The sequence below is a fragment of the Conger conger genome, chromosome 10 (assembly GCF_963514075.1).
Source record: "Conger conger chromosome 10, fConCon1.1, whole genome shotgun sequence".
Lineage (NCBI taxonomy): Eukaryota > Metazoa > Chordata > Actinopteri > Anguilliformes > Congridae > Conger > Conger conger.
In genome coordinates, this window is record NC_083769.1 from 47,277,590 (window position 1) to 47,305,164 (window position 27,575).

The 27,575-nt window shown below is 42.2% G+C and overlaps 6 protein-coding genes across 6 annotated transcripts; 1 reads left to right on the forward strand and 5 right to left on the reverse strand.

Moving 5' to 3' along the window:
• Positions 1–1,353: 1,353 nt before the first annotated feature.
• On the forward strand, positions 1,354–1,956 carry LOC133139578 (transcription factor HES-5-like). Its single transcript, XM_061259150.1, has 2 exons — positions 1,354–1,441; positions 1,564–1,956. Exons 1-2 carry the CDS (start codon positions 1,388–1,390, stop codon positions 1,954–1,956), a joined length of 447 nt encoding a protein of 148 aa, XP_061115134.1. The 5' UTR covers positions 1,354–1,387.
• A 4,473-nt stretch (positions 1,957–6,429) lies between these two features.
• On the reverse strand, positions 6,430–7,035 carry LOC133139579 (transcription factor HES-5-like). The gene is made up of 2 exons (XM_061259151.1): positions 6,945–7,035; positions 6,430–6,822 (listed from the first exon to the last, which is right to left on the reverse strand). Exons 1-2 carry the CDS (start codon positions 6,996–6,998, stop codon positions 6,430–6,432), a joined length of 447 nt encoding a protein of 148 aa, XP_061115135.1. The 5' UTR covers positions 6,999–7,035.
• A 5,545-nt stretch (positions 7,036–12,580) lies between these two features.
• LOC133139132 (transcription factor HES-2-like) lies at positions 12,581–13,161 on the reverse strand. The gene is made up of 2 exons (XM_061258466.1): positions 13,099–13,161; positions 12,581–12,973 (listed from the first exon to the last, which is right to left on the reverse strand). Exons 1-2 carry the CDS (start codon positions 13,159–13,161, stop codon positions 12,581–12,583), a joined length of 456 nt encoding a protein of 151 aa, XP_061114450.1.
• Positions 13,162–16,459: 3,298 nt separating this feature from the next.
• Positions 16,460–17,079, reverse strand: LOC133139131 (transcription factor HES-5-like). Its single transcript, XM_061258464.1, has 2 exons — positions 17,017–17,079; positions 16,460–16,891 (listed from the first exon to the last, which is right to left on the reverse strand). Exons 1-2 carry the CDS (start codon positions 17,077–17,079, stop codon positions 16,460–16,462), a joined length of 495 nt encoding a protein of 164 aa, XP_061114448.1.
• Positions 17,080–20,348: 3,269 nt separating this feature from the next.
• On the reverse strand, positions 20,349–20,979 carry LOC133139266 (transcription factor HES-5-like). Its single transcript, XM_061258690.1, has 2 exons — positions 20,917–20,979; positions 20,349–20,791 (listed from the first exon to the last, which is right to left on the reverse strand). The coding sequence occupies exons 1-2, from the start codon at positions 20,977–20,979 to the stop codon at positions 20,360–20,362; spliced, it is 495 nt and encodes a 164-aa protein (XP_061114674.1). The 3' UTR covers positions 20,349–20,359.
• A 3,325-nt stretch (positions 20,980–24,304) lies between these two features.
• On the reverse strand, positions 24,305–24,912 carry LOC133139326 (transcription factor HES-5-like). The gene is made up of 2 exons (XM_061258783.1): positions 24,859–24,912; positions 24,305–24,736 (listed from the first exon to the last, which is right to left on the reverse strand). Exons 1-2 carry the CDS (start codon positions 24,910–24,912, stop codon positions 24,305–24,307), a joined length of 486 nt encoding a protein of 161 aa, XP_061114767.1.
• Between the last annotated feature and the right edge of the window lie 2,663 nt (positions 24,913–27,575).

Here is a 27,575-nt window from a genome sequence, read left to right on the forward strand (position 1 = left end):
CTTAAAAGTAATGCGTGGGAAAGTCTTTAAATTCCACATGTCCAAACATTTCAGCACAAAAAATATGAGGATTGTGCAATACTCAAACAATTAATGAACAACACAGATAAAATGACCGACAAACTAAGATATTTGTGATTGTCAAATTTATACATTTTCACAAGCATAGCACAAGCATAGCAGGTATGTAACAGGATAAATATACTACATAAATACACTACATAAACTACAAATAATTATCATCATACATTACACAGTAACAAATGTCTCCTGCGTTGCAGTGGGAGAAGCAGGGACCAGGTTGTGTGAGACACCTGTGTCCGTAAAACGCAAGAACAATAAAGGAAACAGCTGAGTTAAAGAAAAGGTGTACACACACACACGTACGCTCATTCACACACACACACACACACACACACACACACTTCCAGAGCCACACTGCTACCCCTTATCTGAACAGCCAGGAATGGGCCACGCTTGCATGGGGGTGGGGGTCAGGTCTATTAAGCGGGGGACGTGTGAGTCGGCTCCAGAGCTGGTTTCCCACACTCGCCCCCCATTCACTGCTCAATATTCTCAGCACAGGACAATGGAAGTGTGCCACAGAGAGAGGCTGGATAATTGTGTTTAATGGACATTCCCGCAGGGACATCTGTGGCTCGTCTACGTAGGTGTGTGTGTGTGTGTGTCTTTACATTAAATATTGAGAGATGGGTTGGGGCCGTAGACATTTTCATGACTGTAAACATATAAGATATGCTAACACACACAGTGGGCTGCAGAATTATCAGCACCCTTGATAAAAATGATCAACAATACAGATAACAATCTACAGTATATGTATAATAAAATATACTGTACATAAAATATATGTAGATTTAAATACATATTGTGAAATACAAGCACACAGATCTTCTTCATTAATGTTTGATAACAGAGGGCTATGCCAGGTGGGTGCCAGAATCTTATCACACACACACACACACACACTTCTTATCTATATAACTGTAGTCCCCCCCCCCCCCCCCATGTGAAATGGCTACTGTCTCATCCCCTCCCAATCTGCAGAAGCTGACTGTGGCTGGGATATTCCCAGGTAATAAAAGTCTCTGGCGGGTTGGTGTGGTTTATTGCTCAGTGTTGCTGATAGGTGGAGGACCGTCCCCCGTGGAACAGCATGCAGCCAGTTACCCATGAAATTATTGATGTTTCCCCCATTGTGTGGCAGGACGCGCCCACAGGCCTCAGAGTGTGGGAAACCTAACCCAGCTCTGGGCCCATGGCTTTGTAATGCAAATCAGCTCCTATAAATAGGAGCCAGGAGTCCCTCAGTCACACCACACTCCAGCAGCTCCCACAGAGAAACCAGCTCCTCACTCCAACCAGAATGGCACCCTGCTCCTTCAGCACTGACTACAGCAGCCTCAAGATGTCTCATAAAGTGAGTATCAGGATCAGTGCGTTTATCGAGCATCTGTGTGTGGGATTAAAGCCATTTGATTCACTGTTGTTGTGCATCTAGAGCTCTCCACTAACCTGTGTTCTCTCTTTGTGTGCTAACAGCTGAGAAAGCCGGTGGTGGAAAAGATGCGCAGAGACCGAATCAACAGCAGCATCGAGCAGCTCAAGGCCCTGCTGGAGACGCAGGTCCGCAGGAGCGACCCCAGCGCCAGGCTGGAGAAGGCGGACGTGCTGGAGATGACCGTGGGCTTCCTGCAGACGCAGCTTCAGCCTCGGGCTGCGGCCGGCCAGCAGGGCTTCAGCCAGGGCTACTCCCAGTGCTGGAGAGAGGCTCTGCACTACCTGTCCGCCAGGTCCCCGCAGCAACACCGTCTCCAGGGCGCCCCGGCGTCCGCCCAGAAGCAGCGCCCCGAGACCCCAGCCTGCTCCAAGCCCAGGCCCGCCGCAGCGAGGCAAAGCACCGGGGCTGACCTGCCTGTCTGGAGGCCCTGGTAGAGACCCCTCCACAGACTCGCACACGCAACCTTGAGGGACGTTCCGTGCTCTCAACTCGTAGGAAATACGCCTTTCCGTTACTTTCATGTGTGCCGCGTTTCTTCATATTGAAGGACGAAATTGAATCCAGTTGAATTCAACGTGCTGATAAATGTACTGTTCAGTTTTGTGGGATTTGTTTTTACTGCAAAACCTTATTCGGTTATGGTGAGGTACAATTGCTGTATCTTTATTTTTCAATCCCGGATATTTAGATTTTCCATTATTTTTATGTATGTTTTATGTTCTTACTCACAGTGTTTGTGAGTATAACTGTTCTGCAGTGTTGGATCTTTCATAGAGGAAGACACTGTGGCTTATCAATTCAATGGCTTCATATTGAAGTTTGTTAATGAATTGTACATGTACATCTGTATGGTCACGTGGCCTGACACCATTGACAAGTTAGCAGATCTGTGCAGCTGAAACCCTTCTACCTTCAGTGAAGAAATTATGTAAAAGTGTTTAAGCTTTTAATGAACCTTTTTTTGCATTTATATTGCATTGCAAATCCAGGCTCTTGTGTAAGACGATGAAGTAAATGATGAAATCGTTCAAACGATTGTCGAAGGCGTGGAGGAGGGAATGTTTCTCTCTGACGCTGTCCGATGCATTCCCCTGTGCGGACATTTTAATGTGCCTTTTGTAAAGGTAACAGAGTAAATACTGGAATAATGTGTGTATGGTGTTTGTGACACCAACTGTTTAATAAATTCTTGACAGTACTTCATTGTGTGGACATTCCTGACTTTGAGTATCATTTCAGAGTGTATATGATGGTACAGTATTTTAAAACCCAACACCATTCCTAAAGCACCCACATATTTATTTTAGGTTTTTTTATATAAGCAATATTCTTATCAGTTAATATTCGGTTATATAATGTTTTGATTCATGGAAGGTTAAAAAACCTTTAAGACAAATCTACAAAAACTCCCAAAACCGCTAATTTCCATACACATAACTGCTGGTACCTGTTCTCATTAATAAAAAAGAATAAGATTTTCACTACAATGTGTCTTGACATATGTCTGCCATCAGTTACAGTAGACATGGACTCTGAGTGAGGTTCACCATGACTCTATAACCTGCCTACATTAGCGATACAATGACGGAGCAAAATAACAGGATATTATTGAAAAGCCTGAACACTTCCTTTTAGTTCCTGATATTACCCTTAAGCATCATCACTTTCAAGGTTATTTCTCATTTTATTTTATCCTGCTATTTGATATTAAAGTTATATTTTATATTTTCAATTGGCCCCTTTGGAGCCTGCAAGCTGAGACTGTTAAAGTAGAGCCTACAGACCCAGACTTAATATAATTCTTTATTAGTATCATTCGTATCAAACTACGTTGTTTGATATTAATAAATACGTATATTGAGTTTGGGTGCGCTGCTACCCTATATTGCCTTGCATCCTGGTTGATGTGCATGTCTCTATACTATTTTACTGTTCCTGTCAAGTTAATAAGAAGTTGTAAGATATAAAAATGAATACATATGTTTATATTCACGTTCAGGAAATGAACAAAAATATGTTGCTCTGGAAACATAAGCTATGCCATGCAGTGTCTTGTTTAATGTGATACACTGCAGTGCAGTATTTGGTTTACTGCCATGTAGTAGTTGATATGATAATTATAATATTCTCTGATGGACAATTGTACAGGTTTGAATATGGTAATATAGCATTAAATATATGGGACCAACAATGAAAAAAAAATGAAAAAAAAAGAAATATTCAACATTAATGAAAAAAGATCAATGAAAAGTGTGTTGTCATTGATTGTGTGGAGGTGATATTACTGGCTGACTGAAGTGCAGGCTGGGCCATGTCAGGGCTGGAGGCTCTGCTGGTTCTAAAGCCACGGGATCCACGTCTGAGTGCATGGAGCTCACACTTCTCCAGCTTTCCCACACACCAGATAGCAATCAGTGGATGACCCTAATTGCCCCGAATTGCCCTGGGTGTGGCCCTGGGGGCAGTAGATTACAGGACTGGGGACGGGAACAGTCTTCAAAGGGCAGACGGGGGAGGGGGGGGGTGGCTGTAGTTCCTACACAGATCCCTCAATAAGACTGTAAGAGCCCTCAAGTGAAGGACTTTAACCTCACACTCACTGTCTCAGTTCATGTACTGGAATTCCGAGGCGAGACAGCACAAATTATAACGCTGTCCAAATACTTACGTACTTGCGCTGTATATTAGGTGTGCTCTGCTCCTTATCTCACAGAAAATAACCCCCCACCCCCACCCCCTTAGAAAAAGATCAAACGTTTCTTATAGCAGTGAGGCTTGGCTGTACCATGCCACAGATGCTACACTTACCGAGCACTTTATTAGGAACATTCTTACTTTATTACACCAACATTATTCATGCGATTGTCTAATCAGCCAATTGTGTGGCAGCAGTGCAATGCATACAATCATGTAGATACGGGTCAGGAGCTTCAGTTAATGTTCACATCAACCATCAGAATGGGGGGAAAAATGTGATCTAAGTGACTTTGACCGTGGAATGATTGTTGATGGTGGACAGGGTGGTTTGAGTATCTCAGAATCTGCTCATCTCCTGGGATTATCACGCACACAACGCACCATAACTCTAAATAGATAGGCTACAGCAGTAGAAGTCTAAAAAACAAGTCTAATAAGTACCTAATAAAGGGCTCAGTAAGGGTATATTCGGTGTGCTCTGCTCTGTATCTCACAGAAGGAGAGGCCAGGGGCTGTGGCAAAGGTCAAACTTTTCTTACAGCAGTGAGGTTGTACAGTAATTTGCTGCAACCTCCGCTGTTGATTTGGAAAAGCACGGACAACATGCATGTAGAACCAAATACGTAGGCTGGCCCTCGAGGACCGGAGTTGTGCACCCCTGCAGTAGGGCTTGTGTAGGCATGAGTCAGAGGAAGACACTTCACCTGCAGCTCCATTGGCAAGCTGCAGGTACTCAAACCACCAGTGCGGGCGCTGACGCTCGATTAGATGCTGTTATCCTAGCCAGCTGAAACTGTCCTTTGCCTTGTGTTAGCATCATCCCGCTGGCCACAGTCAGAACTGGCAAGGTGGGAAAGTAGGGCAGATAACTCTGCTTTTCTGCAGACGTGTGCATTTACTGTATGTAGTGTGCTAATTGCTCTTACTTAATTAGCTTACCTAGCTTTGAATCCATACACACGTAATTTGGCACGTCCATGCAATGAAACAGAAACAGAATTGATCATTTCAGAAAGCGTAAGCTTTAAAGAAATCTACTTAATTTATTTAGATGGATACTAATCCATGTGTCCCAGCGCTAATTGTTATATCGCCAGCTCAACCACAAGCACGTGTCCAATTGCCTGTTGAAGAAAAAGCAGGCTCTTGCATTAATTGGTGATTTAGTTTGGCTCATGTGCTTTGTCTGAGAGTGAAAGGGAAGAGAGAGGAGTGTGGAAAAGCTTTCTCTCTCTCCACTGTTTCACTCAACCCAGCCTGGTGCAACTTCCTCATAATCCAGTGGTGTATTGCTTCATATCGATGTTTTATATGTGTGTGCCCACGTTCACAATCGCACTTATACACATTCATGTTTGTGTAGTTTTATTGTCAGTAAAGGAGTGGTGATCACACATGCAGGACTGGTTAGGAAAAAATAATTGTGATAATATAAAATATGCTTTAAATACTAAAGTAACATATGGAATGTGATGAAAAACAATTGGAATGAAATGTGCATTTAAATGGTTTTTAATATAATACAACAATCATGAAAATATTACATTGCATTACATTTTATTTAGCAGCCGCTTTTATCCAAAGCGACATACAAAACAGTGCTTATCAAAAGAAAATATATATAATATATATATAAATCATCCAAATCTTATAATAAACCAAGAAAATATATTTAGAACTCTGATAGCATGGCTCTACCATGCAAAGACACATATAATAAGTCCCTTTACCAAAGGTAATACAGATTTTTACTTTGAAACAAATTCAAATCAAATGCTTCAAAACCCAGGAGAAATATTCTCTAAAAGAAATTTGTCGCTAACATCCATCTCCATTTTTTAAACAGACATAAGACTAAACTCCACTGGAGTCAGAACATAAGATGAGAGCATCTCTTCAACATAAACTTTCTGAAAAAATCCAAATATCCAGGATTGAAAACAAAGATACAGCAATTGTACCTCAACATAACCAAATAAGGTTTTGAAGAAAAACAAATCCCACAAAACTGAACAGTACATTTATCAGTGCGCTGAATTTGTCGTGTCTAGGAAATGTGAATTTTCCCCTATAAATTCAACTGGATTCAATTTCGTCCTTCAATATGAAGAAACACGGCACACATGAAAGTAACGGAAAGGCGTATTTCCTACGAGTTGAGAGCACGGAACGTCCCTCAAGGTTGCGTGTGCGAGTCTGTGGAGGGGTCTCTACCAGGGCCTCCAGACAGACAGGTCAGCCCCGGTGCTTTGCCTCGCTGCGGCGGGCCTGGGCTTGGAGCAGGCTGGGGTCTCGGGGCGCTGCTTCTGGGCGGACGCCGGGGCGCCCTGGAGACGGTGTTGCTGCGGGGACCTGGCGGACAGGTAGTGCAGAGCCTCTCTCCAGCACTGGGAGTAGCCCTGGCTGAAGCCCTGCTGGCCGGCCGCAGCCCGAGGCTGAAGCTGCTTCTGCAGGAAGCCCACGGTCATCTCCAGCACGTCCGCCTTCTCCAGCCTGGCGCTGGGGTCGCTCCTGCGGACCTGCGTCTCCAGCAGGGCCTTGAGCTGCTCGATGCTGCTGTTGATTCGGTCTCTGCGCATCTTTTCCACCACCGGCTTTCTCAGCTGTTAGCACACAAAGAGAGAACACAGGTTAGTGGAGAGCTCTAGATGCACAACAACAGTGAATCAAATGGCTTTAATCCCACACACAGATGCTTGATAAACACACTGATCCTGATACTCACTTTATGAGACATCTTGAGGCTGCTGTAGTCAGTGCTGAAGGAGCAGGGTGCCATTCTGGTTGGAGTGAGGAGCTGGTTTCTCTGTGGGAGCTGCTGGAGTGTGATGTGACTGAGGGACTCCTGGCTCCTATTTATAGGAGCTGATTTGCATTACAAAGCCATGGGCCCAGAGCTGGGTTAGGTTTCCCACACTCTGAGGCCTGTGGGCGCGTCCTGCCACACAATGGGGGAAACATCAATAATTTCATGGGTAACTGGCTGCATGCTGTTCCACGGGAGACGGTCCTCCACCGATCAGCAACACTGAGCAATAAACCACACCAACCCGCCAGAGACTTTTATTACCTGGGAATATCCCAGCCACAGTCAGCTTCTGCAGATTAGGAGGGGATGAGACAGTAGCCATTTCACATGGGGGGGATAGACTACAGTTATATAGATAAGAAGTGTGTGTGTGTTTCTGTCTGTGTGTACACTCTCAGAAATAAGATGACAGTGGAGGTACATTCATATTCTTCAAGGATCAAAATTCTCAAGTGTACCCTGAAAGTACAGTAATGTTCTCTTTGGGTTCAAATAATTAGGTTTTCCAAGGGTAAAAAAAGTAAAAAGTAAATCATATATTGCTGGAGTACAATTTTATGTACTTATAGGGTAAAGCCACAGCAAAGGCACTTTTTGTACCTTTATTTCTGACAGCGTATGTGTGTACATGTGCATATAGACAGTCATGAGAATGTCTACAACCCCGACCTATCTCTCAATATTTAATGTAAAGACACACACACACCTACGTAGACGAGCCACAGATGTCCCTGTTGGAATGTCCATTAAACACAATTATCCAGCCTCTCTCTGCGGCACACTTCCATTGTCCTGTGCTGAGAATATTGAGCAGTGAACGGGGGGGCGAGTGTGGGAACCCAGCTCTGGAGCCGACTCACACCCCCCCCCCCTCACTCAACAGACCTGACCCCCACCCCCCCACACCCCCCACTACACAAGTCTTTGAAGATATGCTTCTATCTTCCCAACCATAAAGCTCACATAGTGTTTTTAATTCTATGTACCAGCTTGCAAAATACAGGTAAAATGTTGATGGTACTTTTGCATTTATCACGAAGGCAAACTAAAATTATATATTTTTTGGAGAAACAATAGATATAGGCTACATATCCATCCATTATCTAACCATCTTTTCCTTTTTTACACATACAATAGACATATCTTCATTGCATTTTGGGATAAAATTGCATTAAGATCCCACAGTAATGTCAGATGAGACACTAGGGTCCTCTTCACACGTGTTCCTGCGTTCGATCTGCACTTCGTTGTACGTCACTCTGGATAAGAGTCAGATGACAACATGCTTTGTAATGTAATGTAATAATGTTGCTCTTTGAAAATACCCAGTAAAAGCCAAGACGCTGAGAAAGTGTGCCGACTGAAATATTTCCTCACATGGCGATGGCGCCCACCTCACACAAGTCGCGTTACTAGGAGGTGTCCGGAAACATATGCATTCTTTATTGCGGGAGAGGTGTCACGACACGGGCGCGCGGGCTTTTTGAACTCCGTCTCTGGATAAAAAGCGCAAACAGGGCAGCTGACTGTCAGGTGTGTGAGTCCCAGTGGCGAAGGGTTTTCCCACACACTCACTCAGGGGAAGGGGGAAGCGTGTCCCAGGAGATTACACGCTAATTACAGCGACGCGCTGTGGGAAGCGTTTGATCGCACCGCTCAGCAGCAGGTCGGCTTTGAGGGGGAGGTGTGTCGGCTTCAGGTCCAGCGCCCGTCACACGGCGGGCAAACACCACTCCTTTCTCCCCCTTCCACGACCAAACAACCCCCGTCGGGGTACATGTCTGCGGCAGAATCGCTAATTGATGTTATCTCTGTTCTCGCAGGCGTCTATACGAGTGTGGGAAAGGCCAAAGAGCTTGAGCTCCACGCGCTGAAATGCGCAAAGCGCGGTGTCAAATAATCCCTTTATTGTTTAGGGTCGTTTTCATTCAACCTTCTCCAGGTTTATGGGAGCACAAAACCGCGAAATTGTAGGCCCTAAATTTGGGAAAATGCTGAATGCAAATGTAATGGCATACTTTCGCAAAATGTAAATAGAAATGCGATATCCCAATTAATTCAACGTTTCTTTAATCGCTGAGTGCAGCCCCTGTCGTAATGCAAATTAAAATGTTGCGTTACGTTTATAATAGGTAGGCATTTGTAATACGTACATTTTCTTCTTGAGATCGAAAATGTTGTGTCAGGGTTGAAAATGAAATGACTTTATTCAGCTAGAGAGCTACCCTTTCTTTGTACTCTGTAATACTAAGCTACCGAACGTGAAAATGGAAATGCCATTTGGACGATTTTATTTTTTCTGTGGGTGCATGTTAATGCAAATTAGCCACGCGCGGGCGATTAGGCGACGTTTTGGCACAATATATTCGCACACTAAGTAAATTAAATAGCTACGTGTAACGTGTAAGCACGATCACGTTTACATCAACCAATTAACATTTAAAAGTATGCCTGTATTTGAGCAGATTTATGCTTTCCTATCCACGTGCCCACTTCAGAGCAAAGCGGTTCCTGTGTTTTGCCTAACACCCGGCCACTTCCTTGATGGTGGCTCCCCTTAAAACGAGGTGTGAAGTGTGAAGAATGTCCACGCAAGTGTCGAAATCCTGCCGTTTTACAAACTGGCGGGCATGCTCTATTTGCATGCCACTTAGAAGGACAGAACGGGTCCTGGGAAAGGGCTCTTTACCACGTGCGGAATCTTTTGTCATTCGACAAACTTACTGTGCGAACATCTAGTGCCAAAACGCGGCGGTCTGATCGCCCACGCGTGGCAAATTTGCATTCACGCGGAGAGGCATCTTCTGAAGAAATAAAATCGTCCATCCAAATTGCGTTTGCATTTTCACGTTCGACAGGTTAGCATTACGGTACGTCATTTAAATGTGCAGGTATCCAAAAGACAAAGGACACTTTATAACATTTCTCATTCAGTGATGATGCTGTGCGATTTTAAACAGAAAAGGGTTTGAATGATTATAAAATGGGGAAGGAGAATACAGGACAGAAGTCAAGATCCTGATATGGAATTGTTATTTTTCATGAAGCATTCCTGACTGCATCAAATCCTGCCTTCACAGAAGTTACACAAGTTATGTAAGTTCTCATGCATGAAATGCACACCTAGAGATTATATACAGTATGGCTAATGCAACTGCCTTTCTTAGAGCACAATGTGATGTTGTAATGTTCAGAGTTTGAGCCAGAGTAAAACTGGGGTTTATGTACGAAATCCTGACACTGAAACTGCAGATGTTTGAAATTCTATTGGGGTGTTGTGTGTTCCCTAACTGGAGGAGAATTGCTAAATTAAGTGTAAGATTATTATTTTTATTTATTTATTTATTTCTCATTTAGTCCTGTTGAAGCTCAGCAATACTTATTGTTGGACATTTGAATCTGGTGTTTATGGTTGGTTGAAGTGAGGACAAGTAAATGTATATACATTGTGATTTGATTGTAATATCTTGACCATTGTGCAGTTGTGATATTGTAGCAGTCACCCATTATCTGGAGCTGGCTCGAAAGTTCCTTTTGTGAGTTATATTCTGATTTCAGGACTTTTTCCTCGACTTTGATTTCAGTTTGCAGCGGGCTGATTGGGGGGTGATGTGATTCACCTGCAGCTCAGACTGAGGTAACTGGCTCTTAATTGGTGATTGAGAGCAGCCTGGTGCATTCCCATTTTGGCCAATCAGGGTGTGACGACGCCCGGTCTGGTGGGCTTCAGAGAGGCTGTGACCTGCTCTTTGAGTTTCTGATCCTCCCTTCGTGCTGTGAGACCTCATGGTGGAAGAACCATCACAGCTAGAGATTCAGAGGCTTTAGAGCCGCACTTGAGAATTCTTCTGCTGTCCGTTTTGAGGGCCTATAATTGCAAAGCCTATTGGCTAGCCCTAATGCAGTTTTGTTTGAGTTAATTTAGTGTAAGTACCAGAACCCCAAATTCCTTCTTTTTTTTGCATTCCACGGGAGAAAGGGTTTTTCATCGTTGCAACTCATCAGTATTATTGGAAGCATTTGTTCATTTTTCTGAAGAGGCATTTGTTAATTATTCTTCCAGTCCTTCCTGCTTCCCTGTATTTTATGTGGTTGTGAACTGACTCTGTCTTCCTGATCAGCTGAAGGTAGGGGATCAGTAACACCACAACATTAGTCAGGTGCACACTGGGGGTGATGTATCTGAAGCGCGAATAGTAACAGATTATATATCAATGAATATGATCAGTTGTGTCCACTTTGTTGTTGATGCACAATCTATTAATACATGTATGGAACTTTCTTTATGCTGGTCGTAGCCTGCATTCCTGTTTGATTTGTGTCATGAATAATGCAAAGAACCAAGAGATACATTTTCATTGAATTTATTCATTCATAATAATCACTCTTAGAGTGAAACTGTCAGTTTGAAGACATCTTCAAGACACAAGATAGCTCACAGTGGAGCTGTACATTTTACAATCATCTTCATAAAAGACAAGAGAGGCTGTAAAGTTTAAACACTAACAATTCTCACTCAGTAATGAGTATTCATTTTTAGAGCATAGTTTTAAAATGCTATAACAAATATCACAAGACTTCCTTAATTTGAATCTTATCAGGAATTTCTGACAGTACAAAAGCTCCAGATGTGGAATTCCTATTTAACATGAAGCATTTCTTATGCTACAACATAAAATGTTGCCTTCACAGAAGTCTTTTTTTTTTTTTTTCCATGTGCAATACAACGCATACATAGAAATACACAATCATCAATATAACTGCCACTGAGGCATTTTTCTCCAGATGCAAATAACATCAACACTTAAATATGATACCCAGTTTGGGTAAAGGGTTCATCTAATTCATATACAGTCTCAACAGAAGACACAATATTGTTCAGTCTTCATTAAATGACCAGACATATGGACGTTTTCAATTCAACAAATCTTGTTAGGCATGAACTAGCCATAGATATTTCACCAAATATTCCCATAAAGTTTCTTCATGGGAATCTGACAGACATTGATGCCTGTGCATAAACTCCAAATATGGAATTTTGATTTTACATGAAGCATTTGTTTTGCTACAATGTGACATTTGATCTTCACAGAAGGCATTTTTTTCCACATGCAGTAGTACAATGCATACCTCTAGAGCAAACAGAATAGCCTGTATAATTGCCTATATGGAAGAATGTTTCCCCCAATGCAATCAACATCAATAATAACATCATATCCAGTCTGGGTAAAGAGTTAATCTCATTCAGATTCAGAGTCTCAACAAAAGACACAATATTGTTCAGTCGTCATCACATAACTATAGAAACATGGACATTTTCCATGAAAGGAACCTTTCCTCTTTGACAAGAAATAGTTAAGATATTTTCACCAAATATTGGCAAGAGTCATGAAGACTTTTCAGGCTTTCTCTTAGTGAAAGCAGAGCATTAAACCTCCTGCACATGCAGAAGAGGAAGAACACTTCCTACATCCTGAGAATCGCTGTCCATGTCCTTGTACAACAGACATGTTGAATTCTGTTGGTGTGATTGTGAGGCAGTCTGCAGGACTCTACCAGGGCCTCCAGAGGGCGCTGCTGGCTGCAGTCTCCTCTTTGCTGCTGCTGTTGTGGGCTGGAGAGCTCAGCTGAGGCAGTGCAAACTCAATCTTGCTCTTGTCAGAGGAAGGCTGCAGCTTTTGGAAATGGCTCAGCAGTCTTCTCTGGGACGGTGTCTTCACTTCATAGCGGGACAGGAAGCTGACGATCTCTTGCACACACTTGGAGTAGCCCTCACTGACAGCTGAAGAGCAGGATGTGCTGTTAGCTGACTGGTGCTGGTGCTGCCGTCTCAGGAAGCAAACTGTCATCTCCAGGATGTCAGCTTTCTCCTGCTTGGAGCTGGAGTTCTGGCTGTGGAACTCTGGGCCCAGGAGAGACTTGAGCTGCACCGCTGGCTTTCTCAGCTGCAAGAGGAAAACAGGAATAACGTTAACAATCTCACTCTTGTATAAGACATTCATGACTGCATATTGACACAAACATTAGGCAATGTAAATTGAGTTCATGAATGATAATGTCCTGTATTTACCTTGTGAGTCAGACTCAGGTGCTCATTGGAATAGCTGGTTGCTGCAGTGACTGTAGGTGCCATGGTTGTATCTCGGTGTAGAGGCGGTCTGAGATGTGCTGGACCCCTCTCTCCTATTTATAGTGTGTAATCTCCATATGAATGTGTGGGTCTGGGTGTGTTTGGAGGTTCTCACAGTGTGCAGCCAATGGCAGAGCTGAGGAGGACAATGAGGAATGCAGAGCTGCCACATGCTGAATGAAGTGCTGACTGCAGGGGCACAATGAGCACGTCTCTGGGGAACAGGTGGAGGGGAGGGGAGGGTGATGGAGAGAGACTCACAGAGCACTGTGTGAATCTGGGAAAGGGCTGGCCCTGTAAAGAGAGCAGCTCTGCTACCTGATGTTGGGATCAGAGACAGAGACTGAGACACGCTTGTCATTATAAAGTGCACGTGTGGGACTGACACATATATAACCTCTCAACCTTACAGCATCACCATCAGGTTCTACCACACAAGCTGACTGGCTCAGTTATACATTATATGCTGTAAAATATTATGCAGTAAAATAATTTTTTTATACTGTAATGTACGAGGTGAAATTCTGTAGGATTTCACTTGAGCATACACTATTAATCACACAGCTGCTGAGAGTGGGATTTAAACCTGATTTGTCCACATTAAAGAGCATCTTTGCTTTCATCCTCTGTGTACAGCCAAACATCAGCTGCTGGTGGGATTGAGGCTGTTAATGCTGCTGGAAGTGTGACTCTGCTCTCCTGAGCTTTCCCACACTCTGTCCATTGAGGAAAGTCTCACTGAACAATAGAAGTGTGCCACTTAAATGCTAATTTCTTTTCATGACCCGCACAGTATCCAACAAGCCCCCTAGGGTAAGGCTTGTTAGAGAAATATTCCTTCATGAAGAGGCAGATAAACACAAACATTTAGAGAGAATGCCCTCCATCTGTAAGTGTTGATCAGCACAAGACCTAAATGAGAAAATAAACTGCCAGAGTTTCATTAAAGTTCCTAAGAGCAATTTAATACAGTCAGAACTACTGCATAATGATGTGAAACAAAGACCACTAATCTGTCGCAACCTCTCTTTAATCTGTACTGTATTGTAGATTAAGTTGTTTATCTATATTTCTTTAAAAATTTCCGTGATGAAATAATCTCTTCCCCAAAATGACCTTCTTTTATGAAAATTAGTGATGCGTATTTTTTTTTGGGGTATCTTTGTCTTTATGTTTGACACCATCCAAATGTCAGTTTGACAAGGTTTTAAATATTATGAAATAATTAATATATGCAAGCTGTACAGTATTTGCTGGTTCACACCACACTGAGCCCAACAGTCTTTTTTTCTCAGAAACTACAGGATCCAAGGCTGGCTTCCCTCTAAGAATGACTCCAGCATTATTATACATAAGGAGATGATTTTGTATGAAATACAGGGTAGATGTGAGCCATGTAACTGGGCCATATTTCACACTCAGCACTCTGTGCTCACTGGCTGTAGGTCTGTGGTCTCAGCAGCTCCTGTCCCTGTTGGGCTCTGAGAGAGAGTTTTCCTCTGTTTCCCACACTCCCTCCATTCACTGCACTCAATGGAGCACAAAAGACGTGTGTCTTATTACACATCACAGTCGCTGTGGGGCTGGGTCCCTCATTGTGTGGGCAGAAGGTCTTACGGCTGGCCCAGCACAAAAGCACCAACTGGCCTGAGCCATTTTAGCCCAACAGCTGCAGTGTTACAGGTGAGATAGATACACGGACACTGGATTTTATACCTGCTGTTCATGAAGGTTACGTGTGGAATCAGATACATATTGAAGAGACACCAGTCCGTCTTGAGTTCATGAATTGGAACTAAAAGATGAATGTAGTTTCTATAAAATTTATGTGTAATTACTTTCCAAATTAATATTTTACACTGTATCTAACTGCAGTTCTGATTTTCCTTCTCTTAATTGTCCTGGAATATACATTTTATTGTCTGATTTGATTTTATTGCACATGTCTTTTCATAAATATTCATGAATGAAGACAAAATTTTCAGTGCAAGATATCAACTTAAGTACCATATTATTAGGCTGGTTTAGCACTAAAAAGTTATGTTACATGTCATAGCAATATACAAAATTATGTATTTGCATTTTTAATTTACTTCAGTGATTATGTCTCTGTCTTTCTATGTGTCCGTCTGTCTGTATTACTATCTCAATCAATGTGAGAATGTAAATAATATAGTGGTATATTTATCGTATATAAAAATGATATTTCATTTAAATTTGATTGTATGTGCTTGGCCATTGTACTTGATTATTCGGGCACACACCTGTGACACTACAGTCAGACACACTCGGGATGTGATACACCTGAAGCAAATACATTTATGCAGAATAGGATCAGATTATATAGCAGTAAATATTATTATTATTTCTGTCCAATGTTGATGCTCTACCTATTAATAAGGCTGAAATGTTGTTATGCTGATTGACACCTTCATTACTTTTTTGTTGAATTTCTCTCATAAATGATGCAAAGAACCAATAGATACATTTTCACTGAATTTATTCATTCATAATAATCACTCTTAGAGTGAAACACATCACTGTCAGTTTGAAGACATCTTCAAGACACAAGGTAGCTCACAGTGGAGCTGTACATTTTACAATCATCTTCATAAAAGACAAGAGAGGCTGTAAAGTTTCAACACTTCAACAATTCTCACTCAGTAATGAGTATTCATTTAGAGCGTAGTTTCTAGAACAAAAATATATCATAACATTCTAGAACAATATAACAAAACTTTCTTCACAGAAATCTTATCAGGAATTTATACAAACTCCAGATGTGGAATTCATATGTAACATAAAGCATTTCTTATGCTACAGGATCAAATTTTGCCTTCATAGAAGGTATTTTTTGTACATGCAGTAAAACACGTACATAGATACACAATCGCCTCTATAACTGCCTTCACAGAGGCATTTTTCTCCAGATGCAAATAACATCAACACTTAAAGATGATACCCAGTTTGGGTAAAGAGTGCATCTCATTCACATATGGAGTCTCAACACAAGACACAATATTGTTCAGTCGTCATTCAATGACCGTAGAAACATGGACATTTTCCATGAAAGTAACATTTTTTCTTTGACAAGAAATAGTTAAGATATTAAATTTAACCAAATATTGGCAAGAGTCATGAAGACTTTTTAGGCTTTCTCTTAGTGAAAGCAGAGCATTAAACCTCCTGCACATGCAGAAGAGGAAGAACACTTCCTACATCCTGAGAATCGCTGTCCATGTCCTTGTGCAACAGACATGTTGAATTCTGTTGGTGTGATTGTGAGGGACTCTGCAGGACTCTACCAGGGCCTCCAGAGGGCGCTGCTGGCTGCAGTCTCCTCTTTGCTGCTACTGTTGTGGGCTGGAGAGCTCAGCTGAGGCAGTGCAAACTCAATCTTGCTCTTGTCAGAGGAAGGCTGCGGCTTTTGGAAATGGCTCAGCAGTCTTCTGTGGGACGGTGTCTTCACTTCATAGCGGGACAGGAAGCTGACGATCTCTTGCGCACACCTGGAGTAGCCCTCACTGACAGCTGAAGAGCAGGATGTGCTGTTAGCTGACTGGTGCTGGTGCTGCCGTCTCAGGAAGCAAACTGTCATCTCCAGGATGTCAGCTTTCTCCTGCTTGGAGCTGGAGTCCTGGCTGTGGAACTCTGGGCCCAGGAGAGACTTCAGCTGCTCGATGCTGCTGTTGATTCGATCTCTGCGCATCTTTTCCACCGCTGGCTTTCTCAGCTGCAAGAGGAAAACAGGAATAACGTTAACAATCTCACTCTTGTATAAGACATTCATGACTGCATATTGACACAAACATTAGGCAATGTAAATTGAGTTCATGAATGATAATGTCCTGTATTTACCTTGTGAGTCAGACTCAGGTGCTCATTGGAATAGCTGGTTGCTGCAGTGACTGTAGGTGCCATGGTTGTATCTCGGTGTAGAGGCGGTCTGAGATGTGCTGGACCCCTCTCTCCTATTTATAGTGTGTAATCTCCATATGAATGTGTGGGTCTGGGTGTGTTTGGAGGTTCTCACAGTGTGCAGCCAATGGCAGAGCTGAGGAGGACAATGAGGAATGCAGAGCTGCCACATGCTGAATGAAGTGCTGACTGCAGGGGCACAATGAGCACGTCTCTGGGGAACAGGTGGAGGGGAGGGTGATGGAGAGAGACTCACAGAGCACTGTGTGAATCTGGGAAAGGGCTGACCCTGTAAAGAGAGCAGCTCTGCTGCCTGATGTTGGGATCAGAGACTGAGACACGCTCGTCATTATAAAGTGCACGTGTGGGACTGACACATATATAACCTCTCAACCTTACAGCATCACCATCAGGTTCTACCACACAAGCTGACTGGCTCAGTTATACATTATATGCTGTAAAATATTATGCAGTAAAATAATTTTTTTATACTGTAATGTACGAGGTGAAATTCTGTAGGATTTCACTTGAGCATACACTATTAATCACACAGCTGCTGAGAGTGGGATTTAAACCTGATTTGTCCACATTAAAGAGCATCTTTGCTTTCATCCTCTGTGTACAGCTGCTGGTGGGATTGAGGCTGTTAATGCTGCTGGAAGTGTGACTCTGCTCTCCTGAGCTTTCCCACACTCTGTCCATTGAGAAAAGTCTCACTGAACAATAGAAGTGTGCCACTTAAATGCTAATTCCTTTTCATGACCCGCACAGTATCCAACAAGCCCCCTGGGGTAAGGCTTGTTAGAGAAATATTCCTTCACAAAGAGGCAGATAAACACAAACATTTAGCAAGAATGCCCTCCATCTGTAAGTGTTGATCAGCACAAGACCTAAAGGAGAAAATAAACTGCCAGAGTTTCATGAAAGTTCCTAAGAGCTGTTTAATATAGTCAGAACTACTGGATAATGATGTGAAAGAAAGACCAATAAACTCAGTCACAACCTCTCTTTAATCTATACTGTATTTTAGATTTCATTATTTTTCTAGATTTCTTTTAAAATTTCCGTGATTAAATAATCTCTTCCCCAAAATGACTTTCGTTTATGATAATTAGTGATGCATAATTTTGTTGGGTTGTCTTTGTCCTTGTGCTTGAAAGCATCCAAATTTCAATTTTACAAGGATCTAAATATTTCAAAATTATTAATATATGCAAGCTGTACTATATTTGCTGGTTCACACCTCACTGAACCAAACACTATTTTTGTTCTCAGAAACTACAGGATCCAAGGTGAGCCTCCCTCTAAGAATGATTCTTGCGTTATGACACATAATAAGATGGTTTTATATGAAATATAGAGGAGATGTGAGCCATGTAACTGGGCCATATTTCACACTCAGCACTCTGTGCTCACTGGCTGTAGGTCTGTGGTCTCAGCAGCTTCTGTCCCTGTTGGGCTCTGAGAGAGAGTTTTCCTCTGTTTCCCACACTCCCTCCATTCACTGCACTCAATGGAGCACAAAAGACGTGTGTCTTATTACACATCACAGTCGCTGTGGGGCTGGGTCCCTCATTGTGTGGGCAGAAGGTCTTACGGCTGGCCCAGCACAAAAGCACCAACTGGCCTGAGCCCTTTCAGCCCAACAGCTGCAGTGTTACAGGTGAGATAGATACACGGACACTGGATTTTATACCTGCTGTTCATGAAGGTTACGTGTGGAATCAGATACATATTGTAGAGACACCAGTCCGTCTTGAGTTCATGAATTGGAACTAAAAGATGAATGTAGTTTCTATAAAATTTATGTGTAATTACTTTCCAAATTAATATTTTACACTGTATCTAACTGCAGTTCTGATTTTCCTTCTCTTAATTGTCCTGGAATATACATTTTATTGTCTGATTTGATTTTATTGCACATGTCTTTTCATAAATATTCATGAATGAAGACAAAATTTTCAGTGCAAGATATCAACTTAAGTACCATATTATTAGGCTGGTTTAGCACTAAAAAGTTATGTTACATGTCATAGCAATATACAAAAAATTTTGTATTTGCATTTTTAATTTACTTCAGTGATTATGTCTCTGTCTTTCTATGTGTCCCTCTGTCTGTATTACTATCTCAATCAATGTGAGAATGTAAATAATATAGTGGTATATTTATCGTATATAAAAATGATATTTCATTTTAATTTGATTGTATGTGCTTGGCCATTGTACTTGATGATTCAGGCACACACTTGTGACGCTACAGTCAGACACACTCGGGATGTGATACACCTGAAGCAAATACATTTATGCAGAATAGGATCAGATTATATAGCAGTAAATATTATTATTATTTCTGTCCAATGTTGATGCTCTACCTATTAATAAGGCTGAAATGTTGTTATGCTGATTGACACCTTCATTACTTTTTTGTTGAATTTCTCTCATAAATGATGCAAAGAACCAATAGATACATTTTCACTGAATTTATTCATTCATAATAATCACTCTTAGAGTGAAACACATCACTGTCAGTTTGAAGACATCTTCAAGACACAAGATAGCTCACAGTGGAGCTGTACATTTTACAATCATCTTCATAAAAGACAAGAGAGGCTGTAAAGTTTCAACACTTCAACAATTCTCACTCAGTAATGAGTATTCATTTAGAGCATAGTTTCTAGAACAAAAATATATCATAACATTCTAGAACAATATAACAAAACTTTCTTCACAGAAATCTTATCAGGAATTTATACAAACTCCAGATGTGGAATTCATATGTAACATAAAGCATTTCTTATGCTACAGGATCAAATTTTGCCTTCACAGAAGGTATTTTTTGTACATGCAGTAAAACACGTACATAGATACACAATCGCCTCTAGAACTGCCTTCACAGAGGCATTTTTCTCCAGATGCAAATAACATCAACACTTAAAGATGATACCCAGTTTGGGTAAAGAGTGCATCTCATTCACATATGGAGTCTCAACACAAGACACAATATTGTTCAGTCGTCATTCAATGACCGTAGAAACATGGACATTTTCCATGAAAGTAACATTTTTTCTTTGACAAGAAATAGTTAAGATATTAAATTTAACCAAATATTGGCAAGAGTCATGAAGACTTTTCAGGCTTTCTCTTAGTGAAAGCAGAGCATTAAACCTCCTGCACATGCAGAAGAGGAAGAACACTTCCTACATCCTGAGAATCGCTGTCCATGTCCTTGTACAACAGACATGTTGAATTCTGTTGGTGTGATTGTGAGGCAGTCTGCAGGACTCTACCAGGGCCTCCAGAGGGCGCTGCTGGCTGCAGTCTCCTCTTTGCTGCTGCTGTTGTGGGCTGGAGAGCTCAGCTGAGGCAGTGCAAACTCAATCTTGCTCTTGTCAGAGGAAGGCTGCAGCTTTTGGAAATGGCTCAGCAGTCTTCTCTGGGACGGTGTCTTCACTTCATAGTGGGACAGGAAGCTGACGATCTCTTGCGCACACCTGGAGTAGCCCTCACTGACATCTGAAGAGCAGGATGTGCTGTTAGCTGACTGGTGCTGGTGCTGCCGTCTCAGGAAGCAAACTGTCATCTCCAGGATGTCAGCTTTCTCCTGCTTGGAGCTGGAGTCCTGGCTGTGGAACTCTGGGCCCAGGAGAGACTTGAGCTGCTCGATGCTGCTGTTGATTCGATCTCTGCGCATCTTTTCCACCACTGGCTTTCTCAGCTGCAAGAGGAAAACAGGAATAATGTTAACAATCTCACTCTTGTATAAGACAATCATGACTGTATATCTACACAAACATTAGGTAATGTAAAGTGAGTTTATGAATGATAATGTCCTGTATTTACCTTGTGAGTCAGACTCAGGTGCTCATTGGAATAGCAGGGTGCTGGAGTGACTGTAGGTGCCATGGTTGTATCTCAGTGTAGAGGCGGTCTGAGATGTGCTGGACCCCTCTCTCCTATTTATAGTGTGTAATCTCCATATGAATGTGTGGGTCTGGGTGTGTTTGGAGGTTCTCACAGTGTGCAGCCAATGGCAGAGCTGAGGAGGACAATGAGGAATGCAGAGCTGCCACATGCTGAATGAAGTGCTGACTGCAGGGGCACAATGAGCACGTCTCTGGGGAACAGGTGGAGGGGAGGGTGATGGAGAGAGACTCACAGAGCACTGTGTGAATCTGGGAAAGGGCTGACCCTGTAAAGAGAGCAGCTCTGCTGCCTGATGTTGGGATCAGAGACAGAGACTGAGACACGCTCGTCATTATAAAGTGCACGTGTGGGACTGACACATATATAACCTCTCAACCTTACAGCATCACCATCAGGTTCTACCACACATGCTGACTGGCTCAGTTATACATTATATGCAGTAAAATATTATGCAATAAAATTAATTTTTTATACTGTATTGTACGAGGTGAAATTCTGTAGGATTTCACTTGAGCATACACTATTAATCACATAGCTGCTGAGAGTGGGATTTAAACCTGATTTGTCCACATTAAAGAGCAGCTTTCCTTTCATCCTCTGTGTACAGCCAAACATCAGCTGCTGGTGGGATTGAGGCTGTTAATGCTGCTGGAAGTGTGACTCTGCTCTCCTGAGCTTTCCCACACTCTGTCCATTGAGAAAAGTCTCACTGAACAATAGAAGTGTGCCACTTAAATGCTAATTCCTTTTCATGACCCGCACAGTATCCAACAAGCCCCCTGGGGTAAGGCTTGTTAGAGGAATATTCCTCCACACAGAGGCAGATAAACACAAACATTTAGAGAGAATGCCCTCCATCTGTAAGTGTTGATCAGCACAAGTCCTAAATGAGAAAATAAACTGCCAGAGTTTCATTAAAGTTCCTAAGAGCTGTTTAATATAGTCAGAACAACTGGATAATGATGTGAAAGAAAGACCACCAATCTGTCACAACCTCTCTTTAATCTGTATTATATTTTAAATTAAATTGTTAATCTAGATTTCTTTAAAAATTTCCGTGATGAAATAATCTCTTCCCCAAAATGACCTTCTTTTATGATAATTAGTGATGCATAATTTTGTTGGGGTAACTTTTGCCTTGTGCTTGAAAACATCCAAATGTCAATTTTACAAGGATCTAAATATTTCAAAATTATTAATATATGCAAGCTGTACAGTATTTGCTGGTTCACACCACACTGAACCCAATAGTCTTTTTGTTCTCAGAAACTACAGGATCCAAGGCTGGCTTCCCTCTAAGAATGACTCCAGCATTATTATACATAAGGAGATGATTTTGTATGAAATATAGAGGAGATGTGAGCCATGTAACTGGGCCATATTTCACACTCAGCACTCTGTGCTCACTGGCTGTAGGTCTGTGGTCTCAGCAGCTTCTGTCCCTGTTGGGCTCTGAGAGAGAGTTTTCCTCTGTTTCCCACACTCCATCCATTCACTGCACTCAATGGAGCACAAAGGACGTGTGTCTTATTACACATCACAGTCGCTGTGGGGCTGGGTCCCTCATTGTGTGGGCAGAAGGTCTTACGGCTGGCCCAGCACAAAAGCACCAACTGGCCTGAGCCATTTCAGCCCAACAGCTGCAGTGTTACAGGTGAGATAGATACACGGACACTGGATTTTACACCTGCTGTGTGTGAATGTTACTTATGGAAACAATAATTTAAAGTTCAAATTTAACCAGATACAACTTGAAGAGACACCAGTCGGTCTTGAGTTTATGAATTGGAACGAAAATATGAATGTACTTTCTGTAAAATGTTTGTGTAATTATGCTCCAGATACATATTTTACACTGTATTTAACTGCCATTCTGATTTTCCTTCTCTTAATTGTCCTGGAATATACATTTTAACGTCTGATTTGATTTTATTGCACGTGTCTTTTCATAAATATTCATGAATGGAGACTAAATTGTCAAGGCAAGATATCAACTTCAGTACCATATTATTAGGCTGGTTTAGCACTTTATGTTATGTTACATGTGATAGCAAAATACAAAATTATCTATTTGCATTTTTTATTTACTTCAGTGATTATGTCTCTGTCTTTCTATATGTCTCTCTGTCTGTATTACTGTCTCAATCAATGTGAGAATGTAAATAATATAGTGGTATATTTATCATATCTAAAAATGATATTTCATTTAAATTTGATTGCATGTGCTTGGCCATTGTACTTGATGATTCAGGCACACACTTGTGACGCTACAGTCAGACACACTCGGGATGTGATACACCTGAAGCAAATACATTTAAGCAGAATAGGATCAGATGATATAGCAGTAAATATTATTATTATTTCTGTTCCAATGTTGATGCTCTACCTATTAATAAGGCTGAAATGTTGTTATGCTGATTGACACCTTCATTACTTTTTTGTTGAATTTCTCTCATAAATGATGCAAAGAACCAATTGATACATTTTCACTGAATTTATTCATTCATAATAATCACTCTTAGAGTGAAACACATCACTGTCAGTTTGAAGACATCTTCAAGACACAAGATAGCTCACAGTGGAGCTGTACATTTTACAATCATCTTCATAAAAGACAAGAGAGGCTGTAAAGTTTCAACACTTCAACAATTCTCACTCAGTAATGAGTATTCATTTAGAGAGTAGTTTCTAGAACAATATAACAAAAATATATCATAACATTCTAGAACAATATAACAAAACTTTCTTCACAGAAATCTTATCAGGAATTTATACAAACTCCAGATGTGGAATTCATATGTAACATAAAGCATTTCTTATGCTACAGGATCAAATTTTGCCTTCACAGAAGGTATTTTTTGTACATGCAGTAAAACACGTACATAGATACACAATCGCCTCTATAACTGCCTTCACAGAGGCATTTTTCTCCAGATGCAAATAACATCAACACTTAAAGATGATACCCAGTTTGGGTAAAGAGTGCATCTCATTCACATATGGAGTCTCAACACAAGACACAATATTGTTCAGTCGTCATTAAATGACCGTAGAAACATGGACATTTTCCATGAAAGGAACATTTCTTTCTCTTTGACAAGAAATAGTTAAGATATTTTCACCAAATATTGGTAAGGGTCATGAAGACTTTTCAGGCTTTCTCTTAGTGAAAGCAGAGCATTAAACCTCCTGCACATGCAGAAGAGGAAGAACACTTCCTACATCCTGAGAATCGCTGTCCATGTCCTTGTACAACAGACATGTTGAATTATGTTGGTGTGATTGTGAGGCAGTCTGCAGGACTCTACCAGGGCCTCCAGAGGGCGCTGCTGGCTGCAGTCTCCTCTTTGCTGCTGCTGTTGTGGGCTGGAGAGCTCAGCTGAGGCAGTGCAAACTCAATCTTGCTCTTGTCAGAGAAAGACTGCAGCTTTTGGAAATGGCTCAGCAGTCTTCTCTGGGACGGTGTCTTCACTTCATAGCGGGACAGGAAGCTGACGATCTCTTGCGCACACCTGGAGTAGCCCTCACTGACAGCTGAAGAGCAGGATGTGCTGTTAGCTGACTGGTGCTGGTGCTGCCGTCTCAGGAAGCAAACTGTCATCTCCAGGATGCCAGCTTTCTCCTGCTTGGAGCTGGAGTTCTGGCTGTGGAACTCTGGGCCCAGGAGAGACTTGAGCTGCTCGATGCTGCTGTTGATTCGGTCTCTGCGCATCTTTTCCACCACCGGCTTTCTCAGCTGTTAGCACACAAAGAGAGAAAACAGGTTAGTGGAGAGCTCTAGATGCACAACAACCGTGAATCAAATGGGTTTAATCCCACACACAGATGTTTGATAAACACACTGATCCTGATACTCACTTTATGAGACATCTTGAGGCTGCTGTAGTCAGTGCTGAAGGAGCAGGGTGCCATTCTGGTTGGAGTGAGGAGCTGGTTTCTCTGTGGAAGCTGCTGGAGTGTGGTGTGACTGAGGGACTCCTGGCTCCTATTTATAGGAGCTGATTTGCATTACAAAGCCATGGGCCCAGAGCTGGGTTAGGTTTCCCACACTCTGAGGCCTGTGGGCACGTCCTGCCACACAATGGGGGAAACATCAATAATTTCATGGGTAACTGGCTGCATGCTGTTCCACGGGAGACGGTCCTCCACCTATCAGCAACACTGAGCAATAAACCACACCAACACCAGCCAGAGACTTTTATTACCTGGGAATAATCCAGCCACAGTCAGCTTCTGCAGATGGGGAGGGGATGAGACCGTAGCCATTTCACATGGGGGGGAGAGACTACAGTTATAGAGATAAGAAGTGTGTGTCTGTGTGTGTGTGTTTCTGTCTGTGTGTACACTCTCAGAAATAAGGTGACAGTGCAAGTACATTCATGTTCTTCAAGGATCAAAATTCTCAAATGTACTCTGAAAGTACAGTCATGTTTCCCAAGCAATACATTAAAAAAAGTAATTACGTATTGCTGGCCAATTTCATGCATTGGGTACCGCCCACAGGGACAAGCATTTGTTGTCCCTTTTTAGGCACTTTTTGTACCTTTATTTCTGAGAGCGTATGTGTGTACATGTGCCTATAGACAGTCATGTGAATGTCTACAACCCGACCCATCTCTCAATATTTAATGTAAAGACACACACACACCTACATAGATGAGCCACAGATGTCCCTGTGGGAATGTCCATTAAACACAATTATCCAGCCTCTCTCTGTGGCACACTTCTATTGTCCTGTGCTGAGAATATTGAACAGTGAATGGGGGGCGAGTGTGGGAAACCAGCTCTGGAGCCGACTCACACATCCCCCGCTCAACAGACCTGACCCCCCACACCCCCCACTACACAAGTCTTTGAAGATATGCTTCTATCTTCCCAACTATAAAGCTCACATAGTGTTTTTAATTCTTTGTACCAGCTGCAAAATACAGGTAAAATGTTGATGGTACTGTTGCATTTTACAATAATAACAAACAAATGGTACTTTTGAATTTATTATTTATTATCCAAATATTTTGGGAGAAAAAAGAGGTATACATATCCATCCATCCGTCTATCCATCCATTATCGACCCATCTTATTCTTGCAGGGTCACAGGAGCCTATCCCAGCATGCATTTGGAAAAGGTCAGGAGTACAGGACAGGTTGCCAATCCATCACAGGATGTACACAAAGTTTACAGTACCTAACAATTTGTTGCATTTTAGGCACAATCATTGCACAATTGCTTTAGATCCCACAGTAATGTCAGATCTGTATCACTAGGCCACAGTTCAATTGCATCACCATTAGGCCTATGTGGATGTACAGAAGAGGCCTATGTGATCATATGTAATCCTATGATTTTCACAACAACCAGGACAACCTGTTGTCGGAACCGTACTGTCCTCTAGGGTCCTCTTCACACGTGTTCCTGTGTTCGATCTGCACTTCGTTGTACGTCGCTCGGGATAAGAGCGTCTGCTAAATGCTTTGTAATGTAATGTAATAATGTTGCGCTTTGAAAATACCCAGTAAAAGCCAAGACGCTGAGAAAGTGTGCCGGCTGAAATATTTTCACCCGTAGCGATGGCGCCCACCTCGCAGAAGTCGCGTTAATAACAAGTGTTAGAATTCATCGGCATGTTTTATTGCAGGAGAGGTGTCCTGACTAGGGCGCGCGGGGTGTTTTTGAACTCCGTCACTGGATAAAAAAGCGCAAACAGAGCAGCTGACTGTCAGGTGTGTGAGTCCCAGTGGCGAAGGGCTTTCCCACACACTCACCGGAGGGGAAGGGGGAAGCGTGTCCCAGGAGATCGCGCGCTAATTACAGCGACGCGCTGTGAGAAGCGTTTGATCGCGCTGTGAGAAGCGTTTGATCGCACCGCTCAGCAGCAGGTCGGCTTTGAGGGGGAGGTGTGTCGGCTTCAGGTCCAGCGCCCGTCACACGGCGGGCAAATACCACTGCTTTCTCCCCCTTCTACGACCAAACAACCACCGTCGGGGCACATGTCTGCGGCAGAATCGCTAATTGATGTTATCTCTGTTGTCGCAGGCGTCTATGCGAGTGTGGGAAAGGCCAAAGAGCTTGAGCTCCACGCGCCGAAATGCGCAAAGCGCGGTGTCAAGTTGCCTAATCTTTTTATTGTTTAGGATCGTTTTCATTCTGCATTCTTTGCAAGCATAAACATGCCAAATTGTAGGTCCTACAAGTTAGAAAATGCTGAATGCAAATGTAATGGCACGCGTTCACAAAATGCGTTAATTCATTCAGCGTTTCTTTAATCACTTCGTGCAAGTCCGTCCTAATTCTAATTAAAATTATAATTCGATATCCGAATTAGGATACCTATACATTTGCTTCTTGAGATCGAAAATGCTGTGTCAGGGTTCAAATTGAAATGACTTTATTCAGATAGACAATGCCTTTTTTTTCTTCGTAAAACTAAGCTGCCGAATGTGAAAATGTAAATGCTCTTTGGATGGACGATTTCATTTATTCTGTGGGTGCCTCTTCACGTTAATTCCAATGAGCCACGCGTGGTCGATTAGACGACGTTTTGGCACAATATATTCGCACACAAAGCAAATTAAAT